The sequence below is a fragment of the Coffea arabica genome, chromosome 2e, assembly GCF_036785885.1.
Source record: "Coffea arabica cultivar ET-39 chromosome 2e, Coffea Arabica ET-39 HiFi, whole genome shotgun sequence".
Lineage (NCBI taxonomy): Eukaryota > Viridiplantae > Streptophyta > Magnoliopsida > Gentianales > Rubiaceae > Coffea > Coffea arabica.
This window is the reverse complement of record NC_092313.1, coordinates 70433334-70458934: the sequence shown is the minus strand read 5'-3', so window position 1 is coordinate 70458934 and position 25601 is coordinate 70433334. Positions and strand designations below refer to the sequence as shown.

The 25601-nt window shown below is 35.9% G+C and overlaps 1 protein-coding gene across 1 annotated transcript; it reads right to left on the bottom strand.

The window, feature by feature from the left end:
* Positions 1-1216: 1216 nt before the first annotated feature.
* On the bottom strand, positions 1217-14925 carry LOC113732851 (acyl-CoA-binding domain-containing protein 4). The gene is made up of 18 exons (XM_027258855.2): positions 14589-14925; positions 13624-13694; positions 12143-12206; positions 11989-12060; positions 11318-11512; positions 11155-11232; positions 10700-10798; positions 10495-10564; positions 9555-9616; positions 9328-9467; positions 8825-8951; positions 8631-8745; positions 7388-7476; positions 5102-5185; positions 4832-5011; positions 3359-3514; positions 2182-2241; positions 1217-1725 (listed from the first exon to the last, which is right to left on the bottom strand). The coding sequence occupies exons 1-18, from the start codon at positions 14733-14735 to the stop codon at positions 1537-1539; spliced, it is 1998 nt and encodes a 665-aa protein (XP_027114656.1). The 5' UTR covers positions 14736-14925; the 3' UTR covers positions 1217-1536.
* Between the last annotated feature and the right edge of the window lie 10676 nt (positions 14926-25601).

Sequence of the window (25601 nt, the reverse complement as noted above, 5' to 3'; positions counted from 1 at the left end):
ACCACAAAAAATAACAAAAAAGATTACATTATTTTATCATAAGAAAAATATCATATTATCAATTTCATATTTACATGTATATGATTACACTATATCATTTATCTCACATTTTTCATATATATAATATTAACATTATAAGCAAAGGGAGGATGGGAGATGCGGTAGGGTGTCCTTCTCTGCCCCTCACCCCATACTCATCCTTGTCTTTTCTCTTGTCGTACCTATACTTATTGTCATTTCTAGTGTGAATGTACATTAACAATTATTACCCTACCTTTACTATTATATTTTTTCTATTTAACTTTATTTTTCCAAAATATCAATACCTGAAACTGCTTCTTAATGAGCATTGTTAGATCCTTTAATTAATTATCCTACATGTACAATTATTAAATGTCATCCTAGGATAAAGGTTAATGTAAAAAAATTATTTACATTTGAAGGAAAAACCAAAATGCATACCCCATATGGTACATTTAAATTTGTGTCTGCCATAGGTGACTCTTCGGAATAAAATTGAAGATTCGTGGACAACAAAAGAGCGTTTGAATAGCTTATTATTTGCAAAAATTTATTTGATTATATCATAAACACATTAGTTATGGTGCGGTTATGTTTAATCAACAAAGTTTGTCATAAATTGAAGATAATGTTGAGTCAGTAACAATTATCAGTATCAGTTAATAAGATTTCAATGACCTAGTAATCTGTTAGTAGTATTATTTGACTACCTAAAAACCAGAAAACGTTTCACAAAACCGAAGCATTAGTGATGACATCATCGTATTTGTCCAAAAACAGCAGTCGTTCGACTCAGTTGCTTTTGTGTTATGGACTCTTCAACTACATATATACATATTTTTCTTTGTTAAAAAATTTCTTCCCTTCTTTGTTGTTACATCTCCATTACTCCAGTTCAAAATCAGTTTCCGTAGTATAGGTGCATTTATACGTCTATGAGCTTGTACAAATATGCATTTGAGCTTGTTTGGATAATGCTTTTATCCTAAATAATAAATAATATTTCACTTGTATCATAAGCACATTTCCCAACCCACCTTTTTATATTCTCAATCACCTTTTTATTTCACATACATTACATCACAAAAAATGCTACAGTAATTATTCTAAATAATATTTCAAATAATACACTATCCAAACAGTATTTCACAGTCCTATAGAGTGGTATAACAAACATATTACTACAAGCAAGCAATCTCCCAATCGTTCTTCAAATTTCAATTACTAAAAAAGAATAGATGAATACACCTCTCACAAAATTCTTCATCTCCGCATAAAAGTAACTAATGAATGAGTAAAACATATATGGAACTGGCAACCAAAAATAATTACAGAGACTGGGATTCTACCTTTGTATATAATGATGATGAAGACCTCCCTAAGTTAACGCCGGCTAAGGAAGTAATTATATTGCTTATTGATCTATGAAATCAAAAGGGTTAATGGCAAGGATAATTGTACGGAAACTTGACTATTTTGGGACCGAGCAATCACAACTATTGAAGTACTAATCTTCTATGCATTATCAGCGCTTTGGTTGGGAGGAGCTCCTGCAAGCCATCCCCATACCCCTCCTGAGCTCTGCTTCTGTTTTGCACTTAAAGCAGCTTGCTCGGAAGCAGCCTTTTGCCGCTGGAGGATTTCAAGTTCTTTCTGCAGTAACTCCAAGTTTTGTAGCTTCTGCCGCAGCTCTGCGACATCAACCTGTCACTCAAACAATGGCAGTTAGCAAGTCCTCTTCCTGTTCATTCAACGATTGAAAGAAACAAACAGGCTACATTTTCGCTTCAAGAAATTAAACTTCAATCATATCAATCCACTAACATCATCTATAGCATCCCATCAAATTAAAAATACAAAAGTAGAAGAGCCAGAACTTTGGCATTATATGGAAGCCGTAAGTAAACAACTGAAATATGGCCCTCCACATAATTTTCACATGTAATTAAAGGGTAGCTTGAGTTTATCAGCATTTCAACACCTGAAGAGAGTAGTCTGAATGTGTAAAACTCAAGAATCAAAATGCAAAACTCACAAAATCAATCCTCATAGGCTCACACCTCGAGTAGTGATCTTGACTCGACAAAAAGATTCACAGAAAAACCAAAGGAAACACTGGTAAGAAAAAGAATTGAGTTATCAAACACAACCCAATAATACCTCGAGCTTGAAGCATCTAGATTGTTCAGCAGCAAGCTGGCCTCGTACGGACTGGAGCTCCTGTAGATTGTTAATTAGACAAATTCAATTATTCTTTCTTCACAATGGCAGTAATATACTGGATATGCAAAACTGGCTAAGCTGCAAAATTTATTTCCTGAAGGTCAAAGGCACATCAGCAGTTAAACAGCTACTATAGCAGGCTTACAAGATCACAAAAAACATGACATGAAATACATATGAGAGACTCAAAACAACATCATGCTTCAACAAACATCTGAAACAGAAGATGCTCAGCCCTGACTCTAGAGTAGTCATTTGCATTATTGCTCATGCAACTAGAGAGCTTGGAGTATCTGAAAGCAGACGCTACAAAATATAAACTGTGCTACTTTGACTGCACTTAAATATCTCAAAATGCTGAACCAACAAGAGGTCCATACTCAGGCAGTGCTCTTACTCCATTCCACTATCCCATGATAATAGGAAGACCAATAGATATAAATAATGCTGAACCAACAAGAGGTCCATACTCAGGCAGTGCTCTTACTCCATTCCACTATCCCATGATAATAGGAAGACCAATAGATATAAATAAATATGTATGTATGTACACAAATATAAATACATCTATGTGTGTGTGAGTTTGCATAGGTATATATTCATGCACACAGATATAAATATATATATATATATATGTACACATACATGCAGATACACATGCACACACATACACCCCTCAGTTTCAGTTATGCTCTGGAGTACCAGAATTTGGTCTAAACTCTCACATGGTTCCTTCCCATATTACTGACAAAGCTCTGGATTTAAATTTTTAGGTTTTTGAAACATCAATAAAGAACCTTAAACAGGCATAAAGCACTCAGTCCTACCTGAACCTCATTCTATAACAGGTAAGACAGATCTTTTCGTCAACTGAGAAGAAAGAAGAGCTTATATGCTAAATTTGTATGTTGAGTTGCCAAGATTAATCTCAATTTGAATGGAACTCTGTCCTTTAAGAAGCAAATTATCCCGTGTAGCATCAAGTTTGTCCGTGAGATGACTACATAACACTGATATTTATCGAACTATTCCAACAAATTTTTCCTTCCACCAGGAAGTACCCTGTAAAACTCCATGAGACATGTCAGGCCAGGCAAAAAGCAAAAGAAATTACCTTGTAAAGGTCTGTATTGCGAGTCTCTGCATCCGTCAACTCCTGCTTCAGCTGGAGTGTTAGAAGTTTCTCCTTGCTGAGAGAAGATTCTAGTTCATCCTTCTCTGCTTTAAGAGCTGATATAAGGCGCTCACTGGTTTCTTCAACTTTTTTAATCTGCATGATAGCTTACAAATATCAGAATTGGAGTTTAGAAGCAAGCCGTATAATTAACAGCTAATTACACCATTTGAACTACTTGGGCAGAGGCACAAGAACATATTCTATAGCTGCAAAATTACTAAACAATGACAGAAAAGACAGTGCATCACATGAACAAAATTAGATTTTTTTTTTTGTTGGGCATCAGAATCCACTCTTTTACACCTTATTTGAATGAATTTGTTTCAATACAACTAGGAGGTTGGGACTCAAACTTGGCACCTTCTGTATCCGGGTCAAGATGGCCAGACCAATTTTAGTCACTTTTAAGACTCATTACTTGTGCATAAAAAATTTAACACATTATGTGTCTTAAATTCTGAAAGAACCACCACTGTAATTATCTATATAGGGAAATTGATCGATTGTTTATCCTACATGTCATAGCAGTACACCTGCTACTGCATCCTCCCCCCCCCCCCCTTTTTTCCATGACACCCATTTTGTAAGCATCTCCTTCAAGTTTCAAACTTAGCTTTTGAAGTAAGGAGCCAAAACGTCTACCCAGGTGCGAACCATTCCAGGGGCAGTTGCTCTCTAGAAAAATAAACTTGCCACCAGATCAGGTATAGAATAATCCATCTGGCATGATAGCAGCTAAAGTGGACTCTAGCCAAGCATCCATGCCCTTCTTTTAATAGTGTTTCCTTTTAATTCTTTTCTTTTCTATATTTTATTTGGAAGAGAGGGGGGGGGGTGGTGTTGAAGTAAAAAAAACAAGTCCGTTAACACTTTGTTAACAAGTTACTATTAAACAGTTCCTATCCAAAATAAAAGGTTCTGAGAGAAAATTGTGAACCATTAAAATTGCCACTTCGAAAAGTCATTAAAATACTTGAATTCCACATTCTTATTCCTTTTACATGATTAGTCTATAATCCACGAATCATATTAAAACAAATTCAAAATCTTATAAGTATTTTAGATTCTAGCACATAATTCAAAAAACTAATAACCTTGCGATCCATAAATCTTGTGCAGCTGCTTGTTTAACAGATTTGAGATTTCCTAATTGCCCATAATCAGAGGAATTATCAATTCCCAGCTACCATTCTGAGTTAATCCCCTAACAATTTGTAATCAAAGCTTCAAGGAGTCAAACTAATCTATCTAAAATTATATTCAGTAGGTTTCAATTTTCCTCAGAAAATTATAACTTAAATTTCAAACTGCTTCTATGTGCTTTCTTTGATAACTTTCATAAAACCATCATCACACAATAACAGCAAAGCACAGACAAAGATGTTTGTCAAGAGTGTTCCAGCATAATACCGTGGGCTCTGAATCCATTATGATCTCCCTTATTTTCCCATCTTGACCTGTTTCAAACTCAGACTCCATATCTCTAGTGGGGTTTGTAGCGTTATGCACAGCAGACACGCTATCAGGTACTGGAGTCTCCATCATCTTTGATTGCAAAGTTGATTTGTGGCTGGGTTTAAGAACATTGACCTAAAAGCAGCACCAAACCAGCAGTTAGGGATGAACAAAGGAAAATAACAGAAGAAAAGGTAGGAAACGGAATAAAAGAATATACTCTACCTCATTGCTGTATCGCCCATTGTATCCTCCAAAGGAGACCAGGATGTCTTCACCATTATAGGAACTCAAAACCAAACTCAAGCCCTGAAACATGAGAATATGCTCTCTAGTTCATATGTTCATAGTTGTGTGGCACTTCCAAAAATCAAGAGAGCTGATTTCCTGTTCTTTTACATGCAGAACTAACTAGAGCATATGACACGCAACAGACATCTAGTTTTGAGCTTCAAACCAAGCTGAAACTAAACCATACAGTGGAAGGATGCATGATAATAAAAAAGAGCAAGACATAGCTGTGTGAGAGCACTACTCAAGTCCTTATTTAATTTTTCGTCCACAGAGCTTAGGTCAATGAATCTATTACATTAGTTTTAAGTCTCTTCAAGTAAAGCATAGACATCCATCTAACCAAATCAAGCATTTTGGCAACACTATTAGACGTTAGCAGCAATAAACCAGGACCAGGTACAGAAGCGAAGCTTCAGTCCTAGTCAGTGGGGATTAATAAACATATTTTCCAAGGTAAAAATGAGAAACTTTCAAAAGAAAACTAGCATTGTCAGCTTAAAAATCAACCGCGATAATTTTTTTTCCCAAATTATAATTCCTTAAATGAGTATAAAGACCTGACTAAAAAATAAACAGCATTAACTTGCTGGACATAAAAGATCAGATTCAGCAATCCCTAAAGGTAGCCTGATGTAGAATGTGCAACCATAGAGAGGGTAATGATGGCATTCTACATTTACTGGTGGTTATCCATCATTGCAAATGATTTACTTGTAACACTCAAATAACCAACCATAACATCAAACATATGTTCTTGAATATATAGCCAAACCAACTTTGAAAAAAAAAGAACCTAAAAATGTGAGGGTCTAATATCATGTTATACCCACATCAAGCATAAGACCAATCACAAGTCAAAACGACCAGACTTTGTGAACTTAATGCAAATATAACTACTTTCGTTGCAAAGCGTATGCAAATTAAACTTTCTTCCCAAATTGTAAGTTTTGGATTAAATGAAAATAAAGGTTAATTTGAGACAGATTTAAAATTAAGACATGCAACTCGACCTAGAGGAATAATGATGTTAATGATCATATAATATCTATCAAACTGCAGTAACATGCCCCTTATAATCCATGAGAAGATTGCCAATTCCATCCTAACAGAAAAAAAATGCTTAATTGTGCTCCCCTTAGTAGAATAACAACTTCAAGAACAAAGTTGCAATCCAGAGAAACTCAAACATTTATTTGAATCCAGAACATCACACCATCAGGGAAAAATTGATGAATAATATATCTGTACGACTAAGATATAGAAAAACCAATTTCTCAGAACATCAGGTACTTGAAAATACTTGTACATTTCTATTATTTTACAATTGGCCTCACACTAAATCAAAAGCAAATAACATGTCAGCAAGTAATTGACTTAAAATATATGGTGCTATTCACTCATTCCACACAATTTCTTTGAAGCTTGACAAAAGAAAAATGATGAGATTCATCTTTCCTACTAACATTTTGTCAGTATTCTGCGTATCTTTCTGTCCATGCTGCAGTATTATTTGAACTTTGAGCTTCTTTATGGTAGTAATGATCTTGAACTTCTAATTCTAGTTCATAAATTATGATCCAACAGTTCAGATTCTCTTATCTTCTCAGTCCGATGTAATGCTTCTCAGATTCTGTGAATTTTGCTCAATGTTGATATCCATCTTTACTAGTTTATACAGCATTAGCCGATTGAATTGTTTATATGGACCAACAAGACGGCTCTTGTCTTCTCAGTCCAATGTAATGCTTCTCAGATTCTGTGAATTTTGCTCAATGTTGATATCTATCTTTACTAGTTTATACAGCATTAGCCGATTGAACTGTTTATATGGACCAACAAGACCGCTTAGATGGTTACCATATAAGCAAATCCATTCATGTGACTAACCCTGCCAAGTGTTCAATTTGAGAGATACTTGCAACAAAATGCATCATACTCCCACCTGGGACTCCACCTTTCCCCTCTCTCCCAGGTTACAAAATTTTGACACACAAGTTGTAGACAAAATATATAGAGAGCCAGACAACAGCGGTTGGAAGGTATATTAGAAAGGATGAACATTCCAACAATACTTTTCTGCCATATTTAAAAAGTAAGTACTGTAATGCTTGCATTGCTGGAACAAAATCCCTTGTAGGCCAATTAAAAGAAAACCAAAACATGCATAGTCAGATAAGTTATATAACCAAACTTTGCCCCGTGGGATGATATACATACCTCACTAGCAATTGAAACACGTCCTTGAACACTTGTTACCTCTGACCAAACTAAGGTAGACATGTTGAGGACAACAGTTTGAGAGACCCCTGCAAAGCAAGTGGCTTACATGAATACAAGAGGCATAGAATGAATGGGGTAGAGCAATTTCACCAAAAAAAATATTGCATTTATAAGAAACAACGCCAAATAAAAGGTTCCCACGTATCTCTAAATCATACTCCCTCTGTCCTGGAATTAGAGTTGGTTTTTGATATTCTAACTTTTTACATACACTGGCCCGACCCATCTATATTAGCACAAAGTCATTTTGATTCTAAGAAATGATCATTGTGGTTTGTGCACCAAGTTTTGATGAAATGGCAGTTTGAACTGATTTGGAGATGTTGGAAAAACACAGAAAATGTAGCTCCCAGAGTTGGGTGTTGTCCTGTATGTGCCAAACTTTTGAGAATGGAACGCTTCTTTGTGTATGGGAACTACTTTTGTCATTCCCCAGGTGAATTATTTAGCCCACTTGAAAACCTCATACAAGCACAATTTGGAAGTTAGAAACAAAAAAAGCATTGTCTAACTCTGAGACAACAAAAAAACTGATGACATTAACAAGGGGATGGAGGGAGTACAAAATTTACCAAGCTTTTGAACAACAAGATTTTGCATTAGTACGTGGCAGAATAATGCATGTCATCAAAATGACAGTCTTTCATTTGTAACTTAGCTTCAAGGAGAGGAAGGGCTAAGCCAATTATAGGAGAAAACGGATCTTTTACACGTCCTTGCCTGACACCAACCATTTTGGGAGAACACGAGAAAAAACAGTCAAGGAGCTTCCAGTTCAAAGTAGTTATTTGTAATATCCAAGCATGCTGTTCCTTTTGCAAGGCATTATTGACCAAATGCAACAAAATGGGTTTTCCCCTCAAAGATATTTAACTAAGAGAATAAATTTAATAAAGTACTAGAATCATCAAAGGCCCTCTCAAAATTTGCACATATTCCTAAATACCAACAAGATGTACAAAACATGCTAACTGCAAAACATCTATATAGGGAAAAAAATCAAGAAAGAAAAAGACTGCAATATAGATGCAGAAAAACGTGCTGACAATGACCAGATTAATTCCAAGGTTATTTGTGCCAATGAAGAATGGTTACCTCTTTTGTGCTTTTTATACTGATATTCAAAATAGAAACCTTAACACATAAAGCATTTAATGTGATCTTAATAGTAAAACCATACCACTCATATTGTCACCACCACCAACAATAAACCAGTTCTCTCCAACTGTCACACCTGCATGTCCAGCTCGGGCACTCGGAATTTCGCCTTGTTGTGTAGGTCTTGACCATTCCATCTATCAGATAAAAACATAAATATGAATAATGGTAGAAATTATACATAACCCGGATATCAAAAGATGTACATTTTCTCACAGTTTGCAAATCCAGAACATGCAAATCATTGAAACAGGTAGCATGTGAACCTCCTCCAAAGATAAGAAGGTAGCGCTCCGCATGCACTGCAGCAGTGTGATCAGATCTTGGAGAAGGTGGCACTCCCCTGCAAAAACAGGCATTAGCTCTTGTATTCTGATGCCACATACTTGGAAAGAGCCATGAATTGGAAGACAAATTGTCATCAGGACCAAATACAGTAGACACTGGTTTATCAGGACTGTTGGAAATTAGGAGCACTATCATACAAGGGATGAGAAAACCCCATCAGTTTTGCTAAAAAATAAACATAATATCTTTTTTTAATTTCATGGGCTACAGGACACAAAAAGAAAATTTATCAAGAACCAATCCAATGTGAGCACATTTATAGCTCTTACATTAACTGGACGTATGCCTGAAAACATCCCTCATTCATATCCAGGCAACCAAAAGATAATGCTATTGTGAAACAAGTTATTCAAATTGCAGCAAAATCTTACAAGGTATCTACTTCATCCCAGGTCATTGTCTCCAAGTCCAAAATGTGCAGGTCATTCAAAAGAGATCGCTTTGCATCTTGTCCACCAAATATCACCAAGCTTGTCCCCACGAGGGTTACTGATTGTCCACCACGACAAACCTGTCAGATCACCCGCAAATGACAAAGTTTCTTTTCATTCCAAAGGGGGAAACACCAATAGATAATTAAGAAAAAACGAGTATATACTGGTGGCTTTCCATAAGTCTTCAAGGTTGACCAGCTACCATTTTGCAGATCAAACACCTTCACTGTAAATGCCAATTATTAAGATGTTAAGAGAGCCAAAAAACAGAAGAGGTGAATCCAGTCTGATCCAAACAAAGAAAGTGTAGTTTTATTAAGTTCCTCAATTACCATAAGCAGGAAGGAAAAGCTGAAAAGACATTCAATGCCAAAGACCCAAAAAACAAAAAAGTACAATAAAATTGCAAAACTACAAGAAAAGCAAATCCTTATTCACAAAGGGTCGTAACAATGCAGGAGATGTCAGAGAAGGCCGAACATTTCTTTTCTCAGTGACAGACAGGAGGAAGGACTCTGATTAACTTCGTGAAGAAACCCTCTGAATCAAAATATCTCTTTTTGCACAAATCAAATTAGATCTACTCTTTTCTAGTAAATGAACAAGCCATCAAGAACAATCCTGTACCAGCAGCAAGTAGGTGACTAGAATCAGCTTCCTAGGAACAGAAGCCATTAGGAAAATGCTGAGGATAACAAATAGTTTTCTTGAAGTTCAGGAAAAAATTAATCAAGCTTGGTTGCAGTTCAGAAAAAAAATTAATAACCAGAAACATTGCTTCAATCAAGATTTCTGAATGTCCTATAGTGAGGCCTAAGCGCACCTCCACCAGGATAACAAAGAACAAAAAGCACGACATAAAAGGTAAAGGTTAAGATACACAGATAGAATGAATAAGCTCCTCCCAAGATCAGTTCCATCTCAAATACTAAAAGCATATCAGGTACCGTTCATATGGAAAATTGAGAGCTTTGTCACTGGTAACAAATTTCTAATAGAAGATTTTTTATCTAAAAGATAAGGATTTTATTAAGATATCTTTCAATAATTCTCGTTCCAAAAAGCATGAGCTCATAGCCATTGTTCTAGTTAAATGATCCAAACCTTGCATAGTTTCCAAAGGATCCTTGGTGTGTCCTCCTACCGAAAGAAGCTTATTTCCTTCCCACGCTATCTACAAAACCAGCAAAACCCGGGGGCAAGAGGTCAGAAACATATCTAGGATAAGTCATCAAATGCTATAACTGGCCAAGTAGGCAACCTTTGCTGTGCCTCTCACACAAGACAAGAAAACACCACAAATACTAACCAAGGAATGGCCTGCGCAGGGAGTCACAGTTGCAGGAGAAGCCTCAATCCCTGCTTTAACTTCAACCTTCGTCCACGTCCAGCTCTTTAAATCCAACACCTAAAATATTTGATAACGGGATGGAAGGGTACTTTAGAGCTCATTTTGACTTGGAAGACCATTTCTGAAGCTATTCAAAAGGAGGAAAAAAAAAGATAAAAATAGAAAAACCAAATGCAGACCACTAATCATCTAGCAGGAAAATTAAATGTGAAAATAAATAAAACATAGGAAAACTAAACTTAAAAGAGCCCCTAAACCATGAAATTTAATTTTGTTCAAGAAATCAATAAACCTTGAGCTACTATATATTGTTCCTCCAACAAACTAGGATAAGATTTTGCAAATTTTCAATTTGCAGATTCAGAAGACTAGAGATGACAAGAAGAAGCATGCATTAGACATATTTTACAAACCTGGAGATCACTAAGGTAACGACCATTATGGTTTCCACCAAATATATAGATTTTGTCATCAATAACAGCAGCTCCATGCTGTAAATGAAGCAAAAGTATATTGAGAATAGATAACATGAATGAACTTAAAAAGTAACAGAAACCAGTAAAAAAAAAATATGACCTCGTATCGCGCTCTTGGGCGTGTACCAGATACTGGAGGTGCAACCCATTGATCATAGACACCAACCGCACCAAAGCCTTCAGATACAACTTCCAAATCCTGAGTTTCTGATAGGTTTCCATTTTCAGCTGGAATTGTCTTCACCTCTGGAATATTGTTTCCATTCTCAGTGACTAAGTCAACTTTTGCATTTTGCTGAGCCAAAGGAAGAATACTTTGTCAAAAAAGAGGATAGGAAAATCAAGGGCATAAACAATAAACAATCAACATTGCATCGTATTCTATTTTTAAGCTCCATAACCTTCATGGAGTATACAAGCTAGGATCATAATCTTCATATTATTTATAGGTATATCCCAACTTGAGGGCCAATCATGTTCTAGGTAACTAAGTACTGAGCTTTGTGCATGCTTGTTGGGATATCCTAACATGAGGGCTAATTGTATTGACTTCTATCATTTTTCTTTTGCACTTTTTTCTTCCCAAAGTTCATTATTGTGAATTATTGGCTTATGAAAACTTAGCATATACAATTATTATACGCACCTTGTGTCAGAAATAAACAAGTTTATGTTCATGGGCCTCCCATACCTATGAAGTAGAGATCTTCGCCTCACTACTATTGACCGGTAATACATAAATACACAACTAACCACTGTAAGCAGACTCACATTCATTTCAACATCCACAGCAGGCTCCATTATGAAGTTCGAGGCTCTTGAATACCATCCTGGATGTTCTTCCTGCCAACCAAAAGCAATTGTGTCAATGCACACGATTATTGCGGGAGGCCTGATCTCAAAAACTACTGATAGTATTTCAAACCTCCAATATTTTGACAAAGAGTCGCATTGCCTCAGTAGATACCATGTTTCCTAGCTCATTCCAGCTGCAACAAAATAAAAAATCTTTTAGGTGACTCAAAACCTTAGGAAGTCAGTATACCCTGGTTATCCCCGTTAACAAAGGAAATGTAACAGTTTATCTGCAGGAATGCCAGGAGCGATCAAAAAGGTGAAACAGTGAGCGTTTCCTAAAATGGATATATTGGTTTCTGTGCATGAAAACAAAGCAAGGGGAGCAAGAACGGGCACAAAAAGCTATCTCCATAGGTGTAAACAAGTTAACCCAACCCAAGAAGTATGTATTCAAGTTTAATTTAGTGCTCAACAAGATTGATAATTGTCTTCAATTTGGTTTTTTACCATTGATCTGAGCTTAAATAAACTTTGATAAACTCAAGCTCAAGCAAATTTGATTGTTTTGCATACCATTACCATAGTTTTATGCTAATCAACAGAGCTTGATAAGTTAAACAAAACCAAGCTTGTTCAAGCTTGATTTGATTAATCTATTAACTAATATCAAATGCATATTAACATTCTGAGTTCAAACTGTGTCCCATGTACCGTCACACCTGTTTCAAACCATGTGGTATCTTATCTAGAACCAGGAAAAAAAAGGTAAAATAAATAATTGCCCCCTAACAAAGCATGGCATTCCATGCACTCCACCATGACAAAACTCCACAGAAACACGGAAAGAAAACAAGGAAGTGACAGGCAATGATGGGAAGCTACAGATTTCCATGGATTAAAATTTTTTCTGCAAAATTTAACATATAACTTAGCCAAATGCATTTCTAATCTCAATTTCTTTTCCCTCAGTCACTAAGCCAATATGCAATAAAATATACTTCATCATCTCTAATTGCCTGTGCTTAATCATCTAAAAATAGCTTTATTCAACTAAAAGGTAGGTCACATTTCTTGAACACACAACGTAACAAAAGTTTAACATTTCCCTCTAAATGCCCCTCTATGTAGATTTTCAATCATTTGATATAAAGACACTTTGAAAAATAGCCCTAGCATCATTAGAGATATTCAAATATTCAAATCTCATTACAATGGATCCCTGTAACCTTGACATCCAACAATAATCCATAAGATTGTGGATTAGTCCCAAAGTGTAGAGACATATATCCAAGAGTCTCCAAACAAAAACAGTTTTTATGGCTGGTATGCGTTGGACATAAACATGCATTTCCATTGCAGCATGAGTACATCTAAGATGGCATTAATTCTTACATTCTCCAATTTCTATGATGAACTCTTTGCCGTCTTCTTTGTTCCTTCAATCATTTTCTTTACATCATTGAAGTTCAACTGATGTGGTAATCTATTAAATCTAGTTCAAGCTATACTCCGCACCAAGATAACCAAGAATTCTTCATGAAAATGTGGAGACTAACGGTATTATACCAGTCTGTTAATAAGCAAATCATAAAGCTCAAGAAGACAAACCTCCTCCATTTGCTTAGCTCAACAGCACTCCATGCTTTGGGCTTGGGAATATTGCAGGGTCCTACTGTCGCCTATAAACAAAGAGACACCACCACAAGGACAAGAGAAAACAGAAAAAGATGATTACTTTCCAACCAACAGGCTGAAACTTATTAATGCAGCATCTAACATACAAGGCAACACTCACTCGAGGTGACAGAACACCTTTGTAAGCCAACATTTTTTTCTTTTTCTTTTTTCCTTAAAGCAGTCATAATCACAAATTCTTTATTGGCTGATGATTTAGGATGGAATGCAAAATACAACAGCGGGAATATAAATTATATAAATTACTAAACTTTGTAATTGCCATATAATTGACTCTTTTATTTTATTGGGGTTCATGTCCAATTGATCTCAAATCAATGGTCTCGATTGATTGAAACCTACTAGATTGATCTCAAATCTATGGCCCTGATCTAAAGATTAAATTCTAAAGCCAAATAAAATTCACAAGGGATCAAAGGCATTTTCCCATCAACCTTCTAAAGTGAATAAAGCTTAGACTCCCGTGCTATTCCCAACATTTATCTTTGGTGCTTGCTACAAGGCATTTGGAACATACCAGCTAGCATCCGCTCATCAATCAAACAGAAAAATGCAAAAGTTAAATCCAGCAGTGAGAGTAGGTAAATTTCATTTCTTTCTTAAACAAAACCCCATATTTCCTGTTAGACCTTACATTCGATAAGATAATCATCAAACTCTCAACTCAATCCTTAAACCGAAAAAGACAGAAAAAATATCACCAGATCTAACAAGATAAAAAACAACATCAAAACCCTCGGACAAAGCATTCCCCAAATACATCACAAATCAGTACCAATTCAATCAAATACACCTGAAATGCAGATAATTCAGATAACACACATCCAGATCGACCAAATTTAATCAAAATTGGGGAAGAGAGAATTTTTTGGGGGGACCTGTTGATAGAGGGCGTAGAGAAGGAGAGCGACGTCGTTAGAGAACTTTGAGCTCACAGAAGAAGCGGGAGATCCATCAAAGCCAGCGTAGGCTGCCGCGGCGTAAAATCTTTCCGGATATGCGAGGCTAGAAAGAGACCTCGCCATTGCTATTTCCAGCCCCTTGCTTCCTTTTTCTCTGGTTCTCTTGCAATTTGGGATTCAGATGGAATCGAAATTCAGAAAATCTGAGATCGATTCCGGAAATGTTCTGGAGGCGAAGGAAGAGGACTGGACTTACTATCACTCCTTGTTATTTATATTTATAGTATTAGAATTTGGTGAATTTTGAATCGGTGCCGGGGACGGTGGTAGCCCTTGGACTTATATATGCTCTGTAATTTGTTGTTAATCCGGTCCTGGTGAAAGTGAAGAGAGGGATTTTCTATATGCTCTGTAATTAATTGTTAATCCATACTGGATTAATCCAGTATGTAATTAATTAATCTAGTATGGATTAATATTTTTACATGGTTCGATGCATGTCATGTGAAAAATATAATAATTTAAGATTTGGACAGAAGATGTGTATATTTACATTTACGCTGGTGTTTAGAAAAAAAAATCAAGATAGTATGGATTAATATTTTACACAAATTTGATGAATGTCATAGGAAAAAATAAAATAGAATAGTTTAGAATTTGGATGGAGGATGTGGATTATACATTTACACAAATAATGTTAGGAAAAAGTTAATCTTATCTAATAAAAAATAAGAAGGATTAATTCTATGTGAAATATTTTAGAATTTGAAGGATTAATTCTATAAAAATATATAATTTAGAATTTGAATAAAGTTATGTGTAATAAATCGACATTTGTGTTTGTGTGTAAAAGACTATATTATTTTTATCTAAGAGCTTAAAAATGACTAATCCTAAAAATATATGAAAGATTAATCTTATACGAAAATCACAACATAGCTATATTCACCATTTATGTATTTAGTCACATATGGTTATTTTAATGATTCACGAGACAGATTTATGTTCTGATAGTCCTGGATGTTATATTGCTATATAATAGGTTTGTTTTCGACCTGTTTATTTTAGCTGATCATAAATTCTAATTTTGGATAATTAATTTATATGACGTTCTTACTTGTTTTTTTTTTTTTTTGTATTCAGATTATTTTTTTTAAATAGATAAAAAATTTAAAATTAATAATCAAATAAAGAATAAATTTTGCTGATTCTGATTATTTTTATAATCATTTTGCATAATTAGATTTTGCAAATTTTAAAGCAAACAAAACAAGGCTCATTCCACCTAATTCGTGCGTGCATTGGCTACCACACTAGTTTAACCTGAATAAACTATTGTTGTTCTGATTGGACACCAATTCGAATCTAAGGGTGCGTTTGATAAAAAATAAATCTGAATCCATTAAATTATTGAATAGTAAAATACTAAATTTGATACATTTGAGTGTATATTACATTAGTAATAAGTTGAATAGTTTATCATTTATTTTTGGGATAAGTTTTGCATAGAAAATTTAGTGTCATTTAATTAATTCACATGTTCTATTTTTTATTTTTCAACGCAACTGAACATATTAAGATTTGAACACATCAAATTTATACACCGTCAGTGTATACTCTATCATCATTAAATATATGACATATGTACAAATTTTGAATTTGAAATTCAAAATTTGCGCATGTGTCATCCATCCAACTGTGATAGTGTATACACTGACAGTGTATATAAAATTTACTGTAAGTTTAAGTAATGAATTGAGTTATCAAACAAGGCCTTAAGTTACAAAAAATTAAAATTCAATAGAATGAGTTTGATAAATAAGTGCATCGATGTCTTCTACTGTGAAGGCAAAAATGAATGCCTTCATTTACAGAAGATGCCTCAGTCAATTCTTGATCTAGGGTAAAAGTAACACCACAAGGTGAGAGTGATTACATAACAATTGCGTGGGACACAATTACATGATTCTTTTAGGAAAATTCAACCCTTAACTATTTTGTTAAGCATCCCTTAAAAATTTTGGTTAACCAAACATAAATATGGGGAAATAATTAAAGGGATAATATCATAAACCTCCCCTGAAGTTTCTTCAAATATCACTTAGCTCCCCCCACATTTTAGAAATCTCTCTTACCACCCTTTGAATTGACATTTTCTTAACAATGTCAGCCCCTCTGAGCAAAAGTAACATTAGAATATTGGTTTTGGAGGAGGGAGAGTATTTTAATTCCCCTCATACCCTTAGTTTGATTGAATCCTATGACATAAAAAAGTTGCAGTAGGTGAAAAATGTGAATTGAAGATAAATTTTCTGGTATGAGCACTGTTGCATGGCTGTTGGACATGCAACGGCTACTTTGAGTGAACCGCATGAAAGGTGAGGGAAAAGCAACGGCTACTTCCAGTGGTATTAAAAGGTGAGGGAACCGCATGAAATAGCTGCAAAACTTAAAGAGGAAAGCAAGCAAAGAAATGGCTAGTTCATCCTTCCAAGGTCAATCATACAATTCACCTTCATCATTAAGCATGAAGAACTGGTATTGTAAATGCAACCGCAAGGCTACATTACGAATCTCAGAGAGTGAAAGAAATCCAGATAAGCCATATTTTAGTTGTTCAAAGTGCAACTACTTCCAGTGGTATGAAGGAAATGAAGGCGAAGAGTTGCAGAGTTAAAGAAATGAAGGTGAAGAAGTGCAGCGTACAAGAAATGAAGCTGATTCTGCAGTGCTTCCATTGAGGAAAGCAAATCAGGAATGTAACTTTGTGCTTCAACAGAATGCATGCCTCACTTTCTTGTTCATCATCAATCTTGTACTCTTAGCAATTTATCTTTTCATTCAAATTGTTAAAGCAATCCCAGTTTCTTGTTCCAGTAATAGTAGATGTGTTCCAAACTGTTTGGAGCCTTACTGGTCATACATGAAAGAACCAGAAGGCATGTGTAACTTGGACATGATGTTAAACTATGTGAAAAAGAGTTGAAGCTATGTTTTACTTCATACGTATGCCCCCCATATTTGTTGCCTATCAGTGTTATACCAAAAGTCATACTTGACAGAAAATGCATTAAGCTATCAGGTGCAATTCCTTAGGTATAATGTGTCTCTCCTGCTAAGTTCATTGGAAAACAACAGTACTAGTTTCACATGTAATCCTGAGGAATCAGAGTCATAGAGTTAAAAAAAAAAACACAGCATGACATCTTTGAAGGCTTACAAATTCCGTACATAAAGGTAATAAGTCATATGCTCCAAGATCTATGGGTAGCAGCAGAGCATACTTGTGTTGAGGAATGCTGCAATTCCCAAACATAAGTACCAAAACATATGTCTTTGAAGTCGTTCACTGGGACTGGGAATGCAATTAACCACTTGCATCCACATTTACAACTAAACAAAAGTATGTAGCAATCAACAAAAATCTCAGAAAGCATCATCTAAAAACATCATTCTAGATGATGAGGAATGCTACGTATACAAATGTACCAGATCAGTCTCCCAAAGCAAAACTCATAATACTAGTACTAATTAGAACCTCATACTGATGCTGCTATTGTCAATGTGAGATCCCATACCAGCAGAAATGGATATTGAAGATGCAGTGACTGCTGGAGTTTGTTCTGAGCCAACAGCAATGGAAGGTCTGGCTCTCTTATTGGTGTTAGCAACAGTAGTTCCAACTCCTGCATTTGGCCCTCCTCTCTGAAGCCATGCAACAAATGTTATTAAACTAATGACTGGTCGATAGTTAGAATAGTTAGCAATAGGTGCTGAATCTAATTTCTGATTAACTATACCTTTCTGGTATTAGTACTAGTGCAGGCAGAATGATTAAGTTGAACATGAGCTCCAGCAACATGATTTTGAGTGCTTCCATTACTGCCTTGACTTGATACAATGACTGGGACATTTCCTTGTGCATGTTCCTGACAAATCAAATCCAAAAGCTAAGCTCATTTGCAAGGAATTAATACGCATGAAGATACTATAATTTGACATTGCTTCAATTACCCATAGAACAGATCCTGCTAATCCAGTATTGGCAATGCCTCTTCCTGGTTTTCCTCTTCGACTTGCTACCTGATTTGTAGAAGTACTGCTGTGAGACCCCGGTTGCCCTAAATTGTGAATTTATATGAAAATAATAAGTTTTACTGTGATTTTATTCCAAATAATCCGAAAATCCCTAATTGGGAATTAATTGCTCAAAAATCGAAAATTTTTAAGCGAAACCCTAGATAGCCATTTCTATTGCAATTGCATGTTTGAATGTGTATTAGACATGTGTAGGTATGTGTTTGTATATATATTGATATGGGGTTAAGTGGATTTAAAAGGTTAGAAAACCCTAAACGAGGAGAAACCCTAGTTAACCCTTGGTTTAAAGTGTTTAAGTTAGTTTATACTCTAATTTTGGCCTTGACATAAAGTGGTTATTTGGTTGATTTTAAGTGTGATGAAGATTGATTTAGAATAGGTAAGTAAAGTTTAAGGGTGATTAGTGCAATTGCTAAGTGAGGTTAGGGCATTGGGATTAAGCTAAGATTAAGTCCTATGGAGTATAATGATAGAAAATGAAAGTTATTAGGGCAAGAGTGGAGAATTTGGCAAGACAAGGTTGCAAGGACTTAAAGGCAATTCCTATACTATTTTGTGATTGGTTGATATAAGAAAATATCTTGAGTTGTTAGATGGGTTTGTCTTATAACCCTTAAGTCATAAGACATAAGGAACCATAAGTGACATAAGTCAAAACAACAAGAGAAAGAAAGAGAGAGTGAGCCGTGGGAGAGAGAAGAGAAAAGGAGAAAAAACTTTGCAAAATTCTTGCACTTGGAGCTTCCATCTTTGGTCTTGAAGCTTGCTAGGAGCACCTTGGAGCTTGGTGGAGGTTGTCCTACTCTTGTACTACATCTTAGTTGGAGGTAAGAAACTCCTCTTGAAAGTTGCTTGGAGGATTAAGGCTTGTAGCCTTTGAAATTGTTGATTCTTGTTGTTATTGCCTTTGTTGATGATATAGTTGTAATTCTTGGTGGTTTTATGGTTTAATTTTGCTCAAATTGGATGTCTTAAATTTCGGCCAAGCTAAGACAAATTAGGGTTTCTATGGTTTATGTTAGATTAATGCTTTGGTGGTGAAATTAAGCTTGTAAATGACTTGCTTAAGTTGTTAATTTTGTTTCTTGGGTGAGGTGTGATGATGTCCGAAATTTGGGTAAGAAACCCTAGGTTGAGGGGCTGATGTTTTGGGTTTGTTTAGGGCTTAAATGATTATGCCTTGGTTAGATATGGATTAGCTTTGGTTAGAAAGGTTAATGAATGTAGAACTTGCCTTTTGGTTAGAAAAGGTTAGGGTTAGGGGCTGTTTTCATGAGGTATTTCGGGAGTCTTGTTAGGGCAATTAGGGAGTGCTTTATATGTGTTAGAATGGTGTAGCAATGGCTTAGAATCTTGTGTGTGTGGTGCGAATTTGTTTCACGCGATTGCGCGCGTTGGTCCAGCAAAACAGCAAACCAGGACAGTTTACAACTAGAACTTTGGCTTCGAATTTGACCAGGTTACAAGCTGATCAGGCTCGTGACCAAAACACCAAACTTATAACCCTATATCAGAGATTTCCAACGCCTTTGGAATTTCATGAATCGGATTTATAAAACCTGAGATATAGCCAATTAAACAGGGCCTATCCGTGAAAACGATCTTAAGCTGTCCGAACCTGTTTTGGTCTAGATGACCTATTTACGTTTGGATTCAGGTTTTCCAGCCTTCATGAAAGTTGTTCATCTTGGAATGAACTTTCTAACTGTCAAGTTTCAGATCAATTGGATATGTGTAGCATATAAAACGGCCAGCACCCCTGAAACTGACCATTTGATCTTGGACAGCTTTCGTGACCCAATTTGTTTGGTTCGCTTGGTACTGAAGATCCCAGTTGCAGTTCTTGAGGTCTCCATAAAGTTATAGTGTATCCTCTTAGCTTCGAAACGGCGCCTCATACGCCTTAAACGGACACTTGTAGCCCAACTTATGATCAAAATGAAAAGGGGTAGCAAATCTGCCGTTTCCGCACTAACGGCCGTTTCCGTTTCCGTCTGTTGTTTCCGCGCGCGCACGCGTCGTTTTTGTCGTTTTGCTTATGATTTGCTATTTGATAACCGTTTATGGGCTAATGTGACGCAATCGTCTATTGCAGACAGTGACGAGCTAGAGGCGGCTGCTGGGGCCCGTTAGTGGAGTGGACGACGCTTTTGCTTAGTTGTAGCTCTTTTATACTTTGGTAAGTATCTAGGGCTATGTGTCTAAGTCAACGCCTTTATGTGGTATGTTTTGAATAAAAGGGACTTTAGGCGAGAGTGTACTTTATCACACTCGACCTAAACTCTAAAATATACCCATACTTGTACTTGATATGTGTAAATAGCATGCTGTTGGGGCTGAACCCTAGAGCTTGTAGCTCGGGGTGACATTTGTGATATGTGTGGGGTCCGATCTCAAGACCTAGTTGGGCTATTCGAGCCGGCAGGGACTTGGTCGGAGCTAGTCTAACTTAGACTTGAGATCATCAGGTTAACTAAATATATGAATTGGTTTGTGAACCAAATATGTGAACCTGTGTGCATGAACCAACCTTGCTCGAGCTATTATGTGTGTGTGGGTGACTGGCCAGTGTGGGTGCTAAGGTGGACAGCGGGTTGACAAGTAGAGCTCTACGGACCATACTTTGCGGTCGACGGAGTGTCGGCAGGTGGTCAATCATGACAAACTACTTGGCTTTGAAACCAATCTGTATCCTACATCTGTGTTATTATTTTGCTTTTTAACTTGACATTATGTGACTTTAATTGCTCCCACCATGTGAAATTTACGCTTTTACCCCTGCGTACTTACTAAGCGTTTAGCTTACCCCTTTCATTTGTTTTCCTTACAGGGGTCGACGAGGGGACCACTTTTGGGCGTTCGACTAGTTTAGTTAGGTTTAAAACCTTTCTTTGGGCAATTGATATGTGTGTAATAGTAATAGTGATAAGTGTTCCGACCCACCTTAGGGTCCACCTTATGGTTATAGTTGTAGTGATAGCATAAGGGAAAATCGTTCAAAACGTCCATTACATTTTATAAAATAACTTTTTTCGTCCCTCACTTTTAAAAATGTAATTTCACGTCCCTTACAAAGTTACATTGGTCAAATTTGATCCCTATTTAGGTTTTTGACTAGTTTTTGGTTGGAATCCACCACATGCCTTGAATGTGATCATTTTTTAATGGCAAAATTGTCAAATCAAATTTTACATAAGTCCCTCACATTTTACAAAATAAATTTTTTTCATCCTTCACATTTTTCAAACTGAATTTTTTCATCCCTATTGATCATGTGTGCGAATAATTTTTTTAAACACATGTATATATATGTTTGATTTCACCTAAGTAGTACGAATAGCACATAATATATCTCTATTTGAAATCAAATAGAGATATATTATATGCTATTCATATTATTCAGGTGAAATCACATAGATATATACATGGATTTTAAAAAAATTATTAGTTTTTCACTCATATTCATTTCGTTACTCAAAAATTGAAAACAAAGAAGACATTTAAGCCTAAACATTATCGAGCGTTTATATCGAATTAAATTTGGATAGAAAAAATAAACAAAGAAAAAGTATGATAAAAAGAAGTAAGTGATTGGCACTTTTAAATTTGAAAACAATTACAAGGCAAGTAATTCAATTGTTGGTCTTAAAAGTGGTGAGTAAAAATTTCAGATTTAAATTGCAATTTGTTAGCACAACTATAGAATTTAAGTTAGGATCAATTAATTAGATGACCTTATTATACAACTCAATAAATAAATTATTACCAAAATAAAAACGTCACAAATATTGAATAGGTTCACATGGTGAAATCATTTAGATATATATATGGTTGAAAACAAAATTATTAGTTTTAAACTCCTGTATATATAAGTTGAATAACATATGCACAATTACGATTAACCTGTTTAAATGAAATTAAATAAAGATATATTATATGTTATTCGCACTGTTCAGGTGAAATCAAATAGATATATACATGGATTTAAAGAAAAAAAACTATTCGTACACATAATCAATGAGAGATGAAAAAATTCATTTTGAAAAATGTGAGGGACGAAATAATTCATTTTGTAAAATGTTATGGACAAAAAAATTCATTTGCGAAATGTGAGGGATTATGAATCAAATTATGTAAAATTTGATATGACAATTTTGCCCTTAAAAATGATTACATGCAAGGCACGTGGTAGATTTCGGTTAAAAATTAGTCGAAAACCTAGATAGGGACTAAATTTGATCAATGTGAATTTGTAAGGGACGTAAAATTACACTTTTAAAAGTAAGGGACAAAAAAAGTCATCTTATAAAATGTGAAGGACGTTTTGAACGATTTTCCCTTATAGCAGTAGTTCGGACTTCTACTTTTGAATTGTACATAGAACACTTTTGCTGCTGTATGTGATGTACATAGTGAACTTTTGAGCATGTATATAATGTGTATAGTAACCGTTTGGGTGTGACTAGTTGTTATTAGTTTTTTATTTCGAGTCCTGGCGCGAGCTAGGCAGACGGCCTGCTAAGCCCTTTGGTACGCCTCTGGGTACGGTGGGGTCGTCACAACTGCTGCCTCTTTTTTCAACGACAGGAGCGCCTTGACAAGTTCTCCTATTATGTCCAAATCTGCCGCACTTTGAGCATCTGAAACTGATTGATCTTTTGTGTTGAGGTGCAGGAGCTCCTTCATCAGGTGCTCTTCTTCTATTTCTTCTTGGTCTACCAGCTCTTCGTCTAAGTGGTGGTGGCAAAACTACTACTGGTGTCACATCTTCCATTGGAGGCCACCTATTCATATGTGGAATTGGGTTGATCATGAATGCATACGTTTTCAAGTATTGATCAATGGAAAAGGCTGCATCACAGTAGCTTTCCAGTTTCTCCCTTCTATAAATAGCTCCTAGTGCAGCATGCTTGCAAGGAATGCCAGTCAACTGGAAAGCCCCGCATTCACATGTCCTCTCAGTCAACTTGACTATATAGGACTTATCTTAGTATGCTACTTCAAACATGTTGTCACTTGCCATTATTAGTGAACACCTTCTTGTTTCAGCTGCAATATCCTTCAGCTTGCCAATAACATGTGGAGTAACACTAGATGTCCATGTGCAGCCTTTTTGATACCTCTTATGCAGTTTTTTCATAAATTTTTGTCTCAGTCCTTCAGCCAGAGCAAGTATATTCTTTCCTCTCAGTTCTCCAACCCATGCATTAAAAGATTCTGTGAAATTATTGGTGACATGATCACACTTAATTTCAACAGAAAATGCATGCCTTGCCCAATTACACTTAGGAATGTTTGCTAAGTATTTCCAAGCATCTATGTTAATATTTTTTATTCTTTCCATAGTCTCATTGTGTCCTATCAAATCATAACTTCTAGCTGCTTGCCAAAAAAATCTCCTTAGCAGCAATCCTGAAAATTTGACTTTGAAGTTGCAGTAGATGTGCCAACAGCAATATCGTGCAGCAGTTTCAGGCACTTGTTCCTCATAAGCAAGGTTGAGTCCCTATACAGAAGTTTCAGAAACAAATTCCTTCAAACACTTGATTCAGCCACTATAACAGCAATAGAGAAAATTTGAAACACGAAAAATACAGAAATATAAAACATACCTTCTGTCTATCACTCATGAAAGTGAGTGGAATATTGGCTGGAAATGGTTCAAAGAATTCCTGAAAATAATAAAAAAATCAACTCCAGGCTTCCTTGTTTTCACACTCTACAACAGCAAAAGCTAATGGAAACAAACTATTGTTCCCATCAAGAGCAACAACAGTCAACAGAATGCCCCCAAATGCAGCTTTCAAATGGCAGCCATCAAAACCAATAAATGGCCTGCAACCTGCCAGGAAACCATCTCTTTGTGCCTTGAAAGAGACAAACAATCTCAGAAATTTAGGCTCTACCAGAATGTTTGGCCTATCATAGTGAATTTTTATGATGCTTCCTGGGTTGTGCATCCTCAACAGTTCAGCATATTTTGGTAATTTTCCATAGGCCTCACTGTATGATCCTTCTATTTGTTCCAAGGCTTTCTTTTTTGCCCTGTAAATTTGCATTTTACTTGGCAAGACTCCATGCTTCTGCATTTCAGCCTTTACTTCCTTGCTTGTCATCTCTCGGTGATCTCTCATAACAGAAATTAACTTCTTTGCTATCCAATCTGATGTTGCTTCTGAATTTTTCCTATTCATGACACACGTATGCTCAGGTGTATATGTCTTAACCATGAATGTGGTTGTGTCACCAACTGGAGATGTATGAATCCTCCAGTTACACCCCTCAGCACCACACTTGGCAGTGCACCTGCTCTTTTCATTTTTCAACCTCACCAATGGAAATCCTTTCTGAATAGCATAGTCCTTCAACACTGCTCTAAATACATCCACACTGGTAAATAGCATCCCTTTCTCAAACTCAATGTCCTCTCTTGGATTGTAAGTCCACATTTTTGACTGCATGATTGCTCTCATAGGATCAGTCTCTTGGTCAGATTCTGAATCAGGGACAACTTGTGCATCCTCTATTTCCTCATAATCAGACAAGTCATTTTCCTCCTTATCACTACTAGAAATTAAGGCCCTATCTTCAGCTATGACATCTTCCAAGTCACTATCTATGTCATCCTTCGAAGAGTCATCAGAACTAGAAGCATAAATCTCATCATCACTCTTACTGTCAACTACAGGAATATGAGCATTTTCGATTCCTATGTCTTTCTGTGCCACAATAAGTTGGTTATTCCTGTAGTCTACCATATTCTCCTCTGTAGTAGGAATAATATCCAGGTGCAGCAAGTACAAGTTTATAACAAGATCATTTCATGAAGTTTGAACATATCAAGGACTGATTTGTCACTACTGATGTCCATAAAGCCTGTTGTCCTAG